The 14,069-nt window shown below is 36.1% G+C and overlaps 1 protein-coding gene across 1 annotated transcript in view; it reads right to left on the bottom strand.

Annotated features, from left to right (window-relative positions):
• Nucleotides 1-549: 549 nt before the first annotated feature.
• Nucleotides 550-14,069, bottom strand: part of RGS7BP (regulator of G protein signaling 7 binding protein) — a 34,633-nt gene continuing 21,113 nt past the window's right edge. Inside the window, exons 3-6 of the mRNA XM_005492979.4 lie at nucleotides 12,154-12,284; nucleotides 4,431-4,578; nucleotides 3,095-3,165; nucleotides 550-1,565 (exon numbers count right to left, since the gene is read on the bottom strand). Coding sequence (XP_005493036.1) covers nucleotides 1,474-1,565; nucleotides 3,095-3,165; nucleotides 4,431-4,578; nucleotides 12,154-12,284 — 442 coding nt within the window. The 3' untranslated portion in view covers nucleotides 550-1,473. The remainder of the gene's footprint in view (nucleotides 1,566-3,094; nucleotides 3,166-4,430; nucleotides 4,579-12,153; nucleotides 12,285-14,069) is intronic.

Genomic DNA, 14,069 nt, shown 5'->3' with positions numbered 1-14,069 from the left:
TGATCAGTTTTGCAGACAGTATTTTCGATAGTTACTAGACACCAGGAGCTGTTTTTCCAAAGATCTAGCAGTTGCAAAATCTAGCGTATCTGTGGGGATGGAATCAGAGAGTGAGTCTATTGCTTTGAGACTTCTCATGAAGACATGCCAATGCTGAATGTTAAGGACAAGAGCTCTGATTAGTGAGCGCAAGGTCCATGAGAAATATGCAGAAAACTTTAAGGAATTAACTCGGAAAAACATTGTGCTGCGGACTTCGATTCCATTCTTCTTTGCTTGCTCTCACAAAGTTTGTGTGTGTAGGAATCTCAATTTCAGATGCTTTGGAATATATATGCCTAAGAATAGTTCATGACCTGAAATCTTCAAACACATTGAAGTTACCTTTCTTGGTGCTATTTAAAGAATTTAGTCATGCATATTTTTTTAATCTCTCTTTGTAAATATTCCTGTTGAAATGGAAATATTGTAACAAATTTTTGTAGTACTCTGACAACAAAATTAGAAAAAAATACATAGTCTGGCAATGCAACTAGAAACAAGACAACATTTAATTTAAATAAAAAACTTTATTAACAATGTAAAACGTTTAGTATCTTACAGTCTGAGATAATTTTGGCATGCCTTATAAGATCAATACTTGATATGCAGACATCATGCTTTGAATTCTACTGGCAACAAAATGAGTTGGCATTGTGTTTTACATTGTTTATTTTAATAGGCCTTCTTTTAATAAATTATTTATTTTTTTCAAAAGCTTGTAGATATACCATTGCCTGAAAAGGAAATTTGTTGCTTCTAAGCATTGTACAGTTTATAGATATTGATTTCTCTGTATTTACAAGTCCTATCTATTTTCATATATGATTTTTTTATCATAAATTAAGATATTTTTCTATAAAGCTTTGAACTTGAGATACAGTGGAAGACTAAATATGAATGAGAGCACAAAAAAAGCAACTGGAGATTTTGTACAAATTCTGTTACAGTATTGTTTGAATGTCTTAGAACTTTAATAGTTTTGCTCTTAAATAGTTTCCTATGCTTAAAGACTGTGAGAGAATAATCAAATGTTCTTCTGCTATGCTTGAAGACTCTTAGCGTATGATTTTAATATGATACTAGTAAGAGTACTGTACTACACACAAACTTTTAGCTGCAGCTCAAACAATTAAAAAAACCCTCTAAAATTATATGTGAATCATAATTCAAGTGTCTTCTTTGAGTGATTGAAAGTAAGCATGCAAAACATACTTTAAAAAGTTTTAAATATGTAGATCTATTCCACAGCCATTTTTTGACCACCATAATTTGAAAGTATTAAAATTCTTACTTGGAAAGGGGGATGGAGCAGAAGACAAAAATGAATAGCCTAGTGTAGAAAATATACTTTATACTTTCATCTTTTCAGTGGTCAAATAATAGTGGTTTAATCAAAGTCATGATTTCCATGGTGCTTCTGTGCCTAATCTTCTAACTTGAGACAAGACAACACAATCCAAAGAATCTTCGCTTCCGTCTTCTTACCAGTGGATAGGGAGTCAAGTTTAGGAGGCTGCTATCATCTGTGATGAAAAACGCCACATTTTAACACAAGCATGTACACATACGCACAGAAAAAGATTTTATCATTTATGTGTCCTAGCAGCACCTACACGATCACAGAATCATTTATGTGTCTAAGATTGAGTCCAACCCGTAACTGATCAGTACCACATCTCCAGAACACGGCATTAAGTGCCAGGTACTGCCCTTTCCTGAACATCTCACCACCTCCCTGGCATTCATTCCTATGCTTGACAACCCTTTCCGTGGTAGATCCCATAGAGCACAGAGAAAATAATAACCTGAATTTTGCATTTGAGAGTCTTACAATGCTAATTAACAGGATCTCCATAATAATGATAATGATTACCTGATCCTGGGGGACATCTCCGAGTTTTAAAACCCTAGGCTGCTTCCTATCCTGCTGCACAGGGGCAGTGATTTTCTGGTCATTGTTGAAGGGCAGTGTTGACACCAGGCAACAAAGAAGAACTCTGTATGCCTTTATCTCTCTTCTAAATTCAAGTTTCTCTATGCATTATATGTCCCCAATTTGTCTTTCCCTTCCTTATTTCCAGCACACTCTTCTAGACTAAGCCTGGACCTTTCATCACTCTTCCAGTCTTTGCAATGGTACATCTGTATCACTAGTGATTCCCTTTTACTTTTCAACATAGTTTTCAATCAAGCTCTCCTACCATGAAATCTTACTTGAATAATGAATAGAATCATTCTATATTCATCTCTTAGAATATGAGATTATTATTATTATTATTATTCATTATGATGAATGCCAGGCTGCCTAGTTACTAGGGATAAGATCTAGGACGCATTCAGTACATTTCATCATACCACTGTGCAAAGACTGCACCACATTTAAGGAACACCCATTATCAAGAAGAAATCAAAAAGAAAAATTATCACCTTAATGCTGTTCTCACAAACAGAGTGTGCCTGTAGATGTGGAGTATTTAACATGCCAACAAAATGAACGCCCGTTGCTAAATACATGCATAGGATGGAGACCCTGCCCACCTGTGCATTTCTGTGAGGTACCTGATAGCTGTCTGTGGGAAAAGCAGCCTGGTGGCAGACTCAGGGCAAGTAGATTTTCTACAGAAAGTCAATGTCAGGCCACAGAAGCTACAAGCCTTACAGAGGTGAAGCAAATCTCATCACTCAGAAGGATCCAAGGATCCCTGTCATAGTCTGTGCAAACTGCACCTTCATTACTTTTGAGAAAGAAGGACTCCAGACACTGTGAAGTAGTTCTGCTCCTGCCTTTGCATCACCAGGAAAAGTCTATTATTTTATCTACAGATACAGTACCTATAAATTCCAGAATATCTCATATGAAACTCGAGAGGCCAAAGATCCCGTAGATTCTGGCTCCACTGAATCAGCAGGGAAGAGATTTTGCCTAGATTTTTCTTTTTGTACTTTCCATAAAAGGACCCTAGATTTTCTTTTTTTTTTTTTTTGTATATAAAGGAAGGAAAACCCTTAAATTATCTTAATTTGTAATAAATAAAGAAAATTCAAAACTTACCTTGATTTTTCAATGGTAAAGGCATAGTCTCCCTGAGTTTACTTAAAAGGTTTTTCATTTCTCTCATATCCCTGTGGATACAACAGTTTAAAAAGATACAATGGAACAACAACTGGAGACTTCACAGGGTATGGCTCACAGTTTATATGCAAAAATAATGGAGCAATAAATACAAAAATCTACTGAGCAAGCATTTGGTTTACATACATGTCTCAGAAGATGCATACCAAAAGAAAGAGCAATGAAATTAATAGGGGAGCATTTTTATGAAAGTGTGATACTAACTTCCTAGTTCAAATTTATGACCTATTCTGGCACTTGAGTATTTAACATTAGAAGCCTCTGGGGGCACAATGTGACCCTTGAGGCAAAATACACAATATGTCTTAAAATTAATATTAGCTATTAGTAATATCATCTTCATACCCCTTTTCAGCATTTTGTAGCTTGTGCCATGAATGTGTTTCACTGTTCAGAAGAAAATTACAACATATGCAACTAATCCTTGATACTTAACACTGCACATTAAATGAAAATTTTAGGAACAGGGCTATCATTCTCACCTGCCTTGGGAGGACTCTGGCATTAGATTTTCTGGAAGGCAGATGATGGAAAATATGATAATAACACAACATCTCCAAAATCAAATCACATTTTGATACATTTTGAAAGAGGCCAGAAATTTCCAAAGAGTTCCCATTTAGCACATAGATGGCAGAACTACAGGCTGGTAAAGTCTTAATGCTTCCAGGATTTAAATCCAATATGATCTTGCTTCATTCTTCTACACATAAAATGGTTCTCAGAAACGCAGCAGAATGATTAGTAAAAAATTGCACTGTTTATTCTCCACACTATGGCCCAGTAGAACAGAACTTGGCTTTATGCAAATGAGCATGTTAACAATTCAAATCTCAGCTGCAACTTAGTATACAAAGCCTCAAAATAGAACACAAAGAAATGATGGCCATCAGGATTATTTTCTAGTAAAGGGTCTCATTTTTGTCTTTCAACTGCATAGTTAAAAGAGTAAGATAATACCGCTACAACATTCCCGTTCCCCTCCTAAAACTTCCAAATTTAAAACTATGGGTGGAACTAACTGGAATTAATTAGATTATGTGGTTTTAATTTTGAAATGCATAACTGGAGTCTGGCATATTTCAGGAGTATTTCACAAAACCAAAAATTCTGTTAAATGTACCAGAGAAGTTAACAGGTTATTTAATTTACTTATAATTTTCATAGTAACAACACTGGCTGTCAAATTAAAAAAAATAGATAAATAAATTCTGGAAAGAAATTTGTTTGTTTAGGAATGAAGTACTACACATACCCTTCAGTGTTTTCAATATCTGTGGAAACCTGCCATAGATGCTGTTGAATATCTGTTGGTGATAATGACGTGTCTTCTAAAATAGGTACTTCAGAACTCTCCTCCACTTTAGCATCTAAGATCTTGGGTGGGCCACAAGGTTCTTTTCCTTTAAAATATTTAAACAAAACATGTATGCCTATTATTTATTGATTAATGCAGATACTCAAATTATCTAATTGATGCTTTGAACTTGACTTTGCACAATACAAATGGAGAAAAACACTGCTTAGATGCAAACTCTGAGTAAGAACTGTTCAGAAGCAGAGCAGACCATGCCAAGGCAGAAATCAGTGCTGCCATATGTTACTCTTACCAATTTTAAAGGGCTCAATTAAATTCCAGTGGCTGTCATGGAACACAAAATAACAACCAGAAGACAAAACAGAAAAAAATAAGTGAGGAAACTACAACACACACTCTGGAAACAACTTCAAAAGTCTGACACTAAAGAACACTGCAATCCCTGTCTCCAAGTACTACAGCAATACTGAGGGAAGACCAAAGACAAAAATGTGAAATTCTGTATTTTATGATTTAACAGCAATATAAAGCTGCCACCACCCACAGCCCAAATGCATTCCATTCTGAATTTCTGTGTTGACACCTACCTAATTCATGCTCCCTGTATGAAAATTAAATATAGTGTTGCAATTGAAGGGAGGTGCTTCATGACAGATCTTCAAGGCTATTGTGAGGAAGAGAACGGGATAAAGGACTGGATCATGATAATGGAGCATTCAAGAAAGTTAACCATTACAAGATTATTTTGGTAAAACTGCAAATCTCCTTTGGACTACCTGACAGCATTTCTCATCTGTAGTGGCAAGAACAATTCTGGCACCAAATACAGAAGAAATTCACATTGGAGTGCATCCCAGACACTGTCAACATTTAAACCAGTAGTACAAAAAGTTGCATAGGAAATGTTTTTTCATTTCACAATTGTTGCAATTGGAAAAGTTTTGACATCAGTACAAATGTGAGTAGTTTCTGTAAGGTTTGACAAAGTATATGAAGAACAGCTAATAGAGCCATGGTCATTCAGGCCATTTTTCTGGGACGCTAGAGGCCAAAACTGCAGACAATGGTATACTGTTCTTCCACATCACAAATGTATATCCCTGCTATCAGGGAGATAAACTTGTTCTTTAAAATATAGAACTTCCTGAATCATAAGGCAACATTTTTTGGATAAGTTATCTAAATAGTTACATTCTGGTAAATTATTTCCTTGAAAAAAAGAAAGAAAAAAAGTTATTCTTAGCTATGTGTCTCAAACTAGATGCTGCTTATGTTACAGAGCATACTTGTTTATGTTTTAATGCTCTTCAAATCCAATAGGAAGCCCATTTAGTTACCTAAATGAATCCTAAAGAGTGCATGACATGACCATAACAAATTTAGCCTCCATGAAAGAATCTCCTGTGTCCCTTCTTTGCTGCTTACTAACTTATACTTTGTCAAATCCTTCTGTAATCCACTTTAGCCATTGAAATGATAGATTACCCCAACAAAAGGAAAAATAAAATGTGATGTTTTCTGATGAAGTTGTTTATGTGAGGTCATCAAAAACCCCACACATCCAGGAGAAAGTTCCAGAGAAGCATGACCATATTCTCCTTTTCCAAAAGCAGTGGAAATGAAGAAGTGAAGGCATTATAAGGGAGGGGAGACAAAGAGACCAAAACCTTTCTGTTGGTTACAAACTGTTATGCTGAAAGATTACTCAATTGCTTGTGGAATAGCACACTAAGCCAACTTCACAGATTACATATTTTATATTCTGTATCACCCTGTAGGTTTAACTTTCAAATTTTTCTTGTCCTTAACTGCAGCTTATGCTGTTATTTTAAGGTGATTCATATGGTACAGTTTTCATTGTTCAGTCATATAAGCTTCATTATTTTTCCCATCACAAGAAGTCCATAACACAACATAATGTTACCAATATCTCACATATTACTTTTTCACTAAAAAGGTTTCAGGTAAACCATCTTATGTGCCACTGATATCACAAGGCATTACTCATGAAACAGGGTATTAGTGGATTGTTTCATTATCTTTAAGTGTCATGGTGGAACCCTGACCTGACCCTTGGTGACATGCTGAAGAGATGCATTCTTCAGGGATGTGAAAGGTGTTTCAATGGAAACAGTAACAGCACTAGATGAAATAATAGTAAAGGTTCTTTTTCTCAGCTTGAGAACAGAAGCAGAGACTGTAATGTTCTTTTCATCAGCATAAAGACAAGCTCTTGCAGATTTGGCAGAAGGAACTACACAGATCTCTTTCCACAGATCTCTTTTCCTAGAAAAAGATTACCAGTAATTCTGTTGTATTGTGAGCAATTCATGAAGCCTTTCTTGAATTTCAGATCATTTGCTCAGTCTCTTCAAAGCAGTTAAAGAGTCAGCTAATCATAAAGGCTTTGCTTGAATAATGTATGACTCAGGCTTAACATTTCTACCCTGGTCACAGCCTATAGGGAAACAAAAGCTTCTAAATCTTTTCATCCTTACAGTCACTGGGAAGGATATCTTCTGTCATAGATTCTTCAAAAAATTGATATGAACCCTTAATTTTACTTTCAATGTAGTCAATGGAAAGATTTTTAATCATTTTAGTTGCAATTATATATTCTTTCCTTTCTCATCAGTAATTCAGTTTGGTTTTTTTTTCACTGTAAGAAGGAGAAAATGCTTTTGATATGAAATTAAATCAATTTAGTTAAATAATGCTGAGGATCAAACGTGAGTATGGATAAATAAGAGGGCAGAAAATTGTCAGTTCAGTAACATCATCATTTATGTGTCTCACCTGTTGTGCCCCTTATTGCTTCTGTGGTGATCTCTGTGTTAGCTGTCTTCATGTAACCCTAGACACCTACTCTTAGTCATCACCTAATTCGCACGGAACTGTGATGAATGAAAAAAAAAGAAAAGACAAAAAAACCCCCATCCCTCAGCATTTCACTGCAGAGGAACTTGAGATCTTTGGGTGGCATACCAGACTAACAAAGCTGAGAGAATTCCTCTCTCAAAAAGACAGTAGTGTTTACATCAGGTTTCTAACCTGGCAATTAAGGATAAATGCACAAGCTATATATCGCAGCTAAACTGCATGAGCAGGAAAATCTACAAAGGGGAATAGGAAAGAATTGTGCAGGAAGTAAAAAAGGTATTTGACAAATATGGCTAACAGCCTGAGGAATTTAATTCTCCATTTACACTTAAGACCTGCAGATCTTGGAGACCGTCTCACTGGAAACACTCTTATTAAAGAAAATGCAATAGGAACAACGATTTTATGATGAAAGTTGTGTTACCCTCCTTCCATGGCTGTTCTTGTCCCATTCCTTCACTTCTTCATAGGGTGCACGTAAGAATGGGTGTCTCTTGATTTTGCTTCTCCCTACCTGTGTGCTCTTCTACACTCCTGCATCTTATCCCTCCTTGCATAAGTGATATGTGTAAGTAATAGTACATATCTACCAGTCTTTAAATAGAAGAATACTATGATTGTAGCACAACCATTAAAAAATCCTTCCTTTACCCTTCAAAACTCTAAAAAGCATGTCATTTAAACAAAGCCAAAAAGTAAAAAAAATCTCTCCACTGAACCAAGGGTTCATTTTTGTAGTTCATAAAATAAACTATCACTTTTAGGTACAATTTTAAGGAAATTCATATTTTTATCACAAAACACTGGAAATACAATAATTAACTCCATGAATTTCTTACATACATACAAGTAGTATGCATGCTTGATTTTCCTGTAAGACTCAATTCTTGCCTTTTTTGCATGACTATACAGGTACCTGTACTTGGTTAGTGCTGGCATCATTCTGCCCTTACCTGTTGTTTATACATGTCAGGTGGGACTCACATATCTCAATAACTGTTATTTTTCCTTCATGATGTGCAATAAATAAAATATATGACACTAAACAATTAGGATAAAAGAAAGATGTAGGCCCAAGTAAGTATTTACATGTGTATTAGTTAGCCAGAATTCCTGGCATTATGGAAAGCAGGAGTAACAGATTAAATGATCAGGTAGCCAGACTAAGTAACTACAAAACACTTGAATTAAAGATACTTAGGCATGATTCCTTGCGCTCTTTGCAAACTTTCTGAATACTGAACTGTTGAATCATTATATATTCTCAGCACTGGGCTTTTGTAGTGTAGGTATCTTACAAAAAATTATTGAAGAGCACTTACCTCAGTTTACTTACTGTATAACACAGCTGCAAATTTTTATGGCTTTTGGATCCACCGTGGCCAATACAGTGAAACATTACATTACAACTCAAAGAAATAACAGACTATCTGACTTTTCTAGCAGCAGTTCTATAACAGCAGTAATTTATTCTAAAACACGGTAACCATGCAAGAAATTTCTGCACAGGAAGATTTATATATATATATATATATACAGCAAATAAAGGAATATTTGTTCAGCTGAAAAGAAAGACAAGGAGATATGAGAAGATATGTGCTGTGAAAGGCAGTCAAGACCCTGAGCTCAGACCTTCAAATTTTTATGTGGTGTTTCTTTAAGAGAATATCTTTCCTAGTAAGACATCTTTTTTTTTTTTTTTCTGCTGGCTGAGTTTCTCTTAGGAAAAGAACGTCAGCATCAGCAAACTGCCTTAGTTTTATCAGTTCTGTAGCTTATTTGATAAATTCTGATCAAGCTACCAATACCTACATTATTATTTACAAGCCACAGGTTGCTGAGAACAGTCTGCATGTCATTCTACTTGAATCTCTGCTGTGTCCTGACTAAGAACATGAATTGGTCAAATCTCATGGGAGGTTTAAAAACCTAACATACAAATTGTCTGGCAGGAAGAGGGCTAGAGAAGGGAAATGCTACATCCACATGGAAAATATTACCCACAGAAATTAGCTTCAAGACAGAACAGGAACACCAGACATGCACACCTTTTAAGCAAAAGTTAACGGCACAAGAAACTTTTTTTTAATATGGTCACTCAGATGAAAAACTGTGAAAAACTAAAGAAGTGGAAACACAAAAAACACAGCAGCATCACAATATCTTGCATAATGGTGAGGTTATTGTCTCTTTCCTTCCCAGAGATAAATTTATGCACTTTGCCTACACTTCATTCTCTGTAAGTAAAGAAATCAACAAAAAGTATGGGTTTAGAATGCTCCTTTGAAAATGGTATGTTCTGTCAGAACATAGAATAAATAAGTTGCAAAGTCATGTAGTGGAATATCCCACTGAAAGCAGGGCCAGCTTGCATCAGACTGCTCAGGACTATTTGAGCCATCAGTATCTCCAAGAATGAATATTTCACAGCCCCTCTCGGTGCCAGTCTAGTATGCAGCTACCTTCATGGTGAAAAAACAATTAACACAGGACTCGAATTTCCATCATTGCATGATGCCCTTGCAATACTTCTAGGTGTTGCCAATACTAAATATTTAACACAAAACAGCTATTGTCTATTGGGTATTCAAATTATTTGAATCCCTGTCATCATAAAGTTTTTGCCTACTATGTATTTTTTTCAAAGATGTCACAGAAGCTTGAAGCCAAGTTACTGTGTTTATCTCTAAAACACTCTATCTGGCAAGGACAAAAATCACTAATCAGTAGGGCCAGAATAACTAACACTATGATCCCTGTGGTGAGTTGAAAAACAGATGTCTATCAAAGTTAACCTACTGCAAGGTAGGAACTAAGGTGTAGCTCTTCTAATCCAACTTTAGACATTGAATAGTTTGATGTTTAGCTTAAGCTATTAATGTAAATTCCATCCAGAAGCAAAAGGGAGAGACAAGACATTTCAGAGTTACTCAGGTCACTTTAAGCTATTTACTTTCAGCAGTTCAGCAGATGGTTTGTCAACTGTTGTCAATGCTAGGAAAAGTGGTACAATCTGTCTTAAAAACAATTACTCATTTCAACAGCTACTATTATCTTGTTCTACAATGGCTCTGCTAATTCTCTCTCTTCCTGTTTTATAGACTTATTTTTGACTTGAAAAAATAATTGAGAACCACAGTTAAGCATTTACAAATCTCCCATTCTTTCTTTCATAATAAAAATATCCCTGGCTTTAGCAGTATTCTACAGGTAGATATGAAAAGTACGCTACAGGATCTTTTAGCGTGACAGGAAATGCAGCAGGTTCTTTGCAAGATCTTTATTACAGTTCACTACAGAACTTTTCCTTGCTTTACTATGTTTTTTTATTGATGAGATACTATCTGGGGAAAGAGTAGTTACAATCAGCACAGATACAGCCCTAAACAACCTGTGTCATCACTGAGCAATGAGGTTACTAAGTAAACTATACAGTAATTTATCAGCATTTCTACATCTTCCTTTCAGTAGGCACCTAATCAAGAATGAAATGTATACTTGAGAGATGCATTTTCACCGAAGTGAGGACATCTCCTTTCAGTTCCAAGTCTATTATTTGTTTTTATAAAGGTGGGCATCTTCTGAACCACATTTATCTACCTTTTGCTATGGTAGTGTTTTAGGAATGATACTCCCCAATTTAGTGCTATCACTGACATTCTCCTAAGCCACAGGCTACTCTCTCTCTCCCCCTCCTCTTTCTGTTGGGGCAGGCTGGAGTTGAGAATTGGAGGCACGAAAGGTGAAGATCACAGGTTAAGATACGAACAATTTACTGGAACCAGTAAGAGATAGCCAGCAGTAAGAGGTAAGCAGCAGTGAGATAAGAAAACTAATAGTAACAGCAACATTATTAATAACATATCTTGCCTGACAAATATGTCTAATAACATTACTAAGTTTGCCCACTTGTCTGACTAATGACAGCTAAAACTTAAGGAACTACTTTTTTAAAAAAGAATCAGACTTTTAAATGGTGAGAACATTAGTGGTACATACCTGGTAAGACACACTTCTGTAAGAATGATGATGAACCTATAGATAGGTTCCTACAGATACTTATATAACCTACCTATAGATACTTATAGAACCTACCCATAGATATATATATATATAATTCACTTTACAGTTTGGCGCTTGTTGTGATTTAACCTTGGACATCAATGAAGCCCCACACTTGCTCACCCTTGTGGGATGAGGGAGACTATGGAATGGGTGAAAGTGAGCAAACTCCTGAGTTGAGGAACAGACAATTTTAATAAGTAAAGCAAAAGCCATGCAAGGAATTTATTCACCTCTCCCAATGGGCAGACAGGTGTTCAGCCATCCCCAGGAAAATAAGGCTACCTTATGATGACTTGGGAAGACAAATGCCATCACTGATATACTCACTTTGCTTCATCTTCCCCTTCTTTATATGCTAGGCATGATGCCATATGGTCTGGGATATCCCTTGGGTCAGCTGGAATCAGCTGTCCTTGGTTGTCCTCTCACAACTTCTTGGGCCCCCACAGCATCCTTGCTGGTGAGGTGGGGTGAGGAGCAAAAACGCTCTTGACCTCGTGTGGGTTTAACAACGATTATAACTAAATCTCTGTATTATCAATGCTGCTTCCAGTGTAAATCCAAAATATCACTCCATGATGGCTACTATGAAAAAAATTAACTCCACCTCACCCAAAACCAGGACAGTGTTTTATCTTGCATGAATATTCAGGCATGCCCCAAAAGATTGTTCTTTTTCTAAAACAAGCATCTGCATATTTGTGCAATCCAGTACCTTTACGATGAAACTGCAGCGATCCTAGCAGACATATGGACTTTAGCATTTCTGTTGTGTACATTTCTAAGCAACACTGCAACTGGATATATAGTCTACAGATTTCAGGATGGATTTCACCATCTTCTGGGCTGCAATGAAAGAGAAAAATGTAGTTAGGAATGAGACTAGAAGAATGTGAGGGCGATAAAATCCACTTCCTTACTATTGCTAGCAGCCACATCTGCTTCACATCAGAATCTGCTTCACAAACTATTATACTTCTTCCACCTAACAGTATTTACAAACAATTCATTAGAACTATAAAACTCTAGGCTTAGCTTAGCTGAACTTGAGCTGTCTTTGGTAAGACTGTATGTCCTTATTATCTCCTCTGTTTTCAGAAAATGGGTAAATAAGTGACTGAGACATCTTCTCTTTAAATGCTTTGGATAAGTATTTTCTGTGAGATTAAAGCCGTCTTCTGCCATTCTATTTCAGTTACCCTTGGTCTTGACAGAGATGCAGATTACTAGGCCACTGTAACAGTTCCTGTTCAGATTACAAATCCTCTATCAAAAGTGATCAACACTACTTTGAAGACACTCACAATAGAAACAAGTCAGTTTTAGCCTACTCCATCTATGCATTCTACCTGAACTTGTTTCCCCCCATATTTAAAGTAGTGATGCGGTATTGCAGTGTGAGGAGAATGGGATGCACAACACTTTTTTTTTCAGAAAAGTAGTAACAATATTGAAAACAAAAATTGAAATCCTACACCTCCATTTTAGGAACCAATTCTCATGCTTGGTTGTATAAGTATCACTTTTTTAGGCTGAAATCACAGAAGTGGAAAACAGTACAATTCTTAAACAAGAGAAAAATTAAGCTAAAAAAGAAAAAAAACCACCCCAGAACACACTAAAGACTGAAGAGAAATTATTCTGGAATTGGAGGACACAAAGTACGATTGGTTCTACCTGCCAATCCATTACAAAGCAGATGTCATCAAAGAGGCAGGAAATTACTGGAGCATAAGTTACAATTGCTGTGGTCTATTACTACAGGAACTACACCAAACATATGGTAATAAACCTGCCCATCCTAGCAGCTTTATTTCTTTTGGCTAGACTGCAATACTTTTATTTCCCTTAAGCCACATCTACTCTTCTACTACTGAAGTGAAGTCTTGATTTGTTGAAAAATTATCATGCATGATACTTTCTGTATCTTATCATAAATACAGAATAAAGCTCTGGTACAGAATAAAAAGGGTTCAAGCACAATTTTGCTTCTACAATGTGTGCATCACTTACTGTTTCAGCCCTATTCTCAATGAGCACGTAGTTACTTTCTTTAAAGGAAAAAACTTTAGAGTTCAATTTACTTTCCAGATTTAGAATGTACATCCAAAATTTAGGGCTTCAAACTTACTGCTTATTTCATGCAATATCTAAGTCCTGAAGCCCCACCAATAGACACACAGGTCTATTCAGTTTCTATTTAAGTTTCCTAGATGTCTGAACACTTCTTTATGACCAAGGTTTCTTCTGCTCTGAAGCCATTGGCTTGTCTATTCCACCTGAAGGGGATTTGCCCATACATGTTCTTGTGCAAAGTGCACTGCAAAAAATTTAAGCCACCAGCGATGGTAATAATTACCTTTTTCTGTTCAATTATGAGAGCTCTTTTGATTGGGAGCCACAGTTCTACTACTCTTTCTCATGCAAGAAAGGCTGAATCCGTCTAGCTCTCCTGAGCACTAGAATTATTTAACTACAAGTCTGTCCCTAAGAGAACTAGACGCTACATTGTGACAAGGTAATTTCCTTGTAGCAGATTTAGATAAAACAAAAATATGGCTGTTCTATTTTTCTCTGCACTATTTCAGATAGTTAGCAGTCCTCAGACCCTCTTGGAAGTCATGGCTACTA

Source organism: Zonotrichia albicollis, chromosome Z (assembly GCF_047830755.1).
Source record: "Zonotrichia albicollis isolate bZonAlb1 chromosome Z, bZonAlb1.hap1, whole genome shotgun sequence".
NCBI classification, from domain to species: Eukaryota; Metazoa; Chordata; class Aves; order Passeriformes; family Passerellidae; genus Zonotrichia; species Zonotrichia albicollis.
The sequence above is the reverse complement of the archived record's forward strand: the minus strand, read 5'-3'. Positions and strand labels throughout refer to the sequence as shown.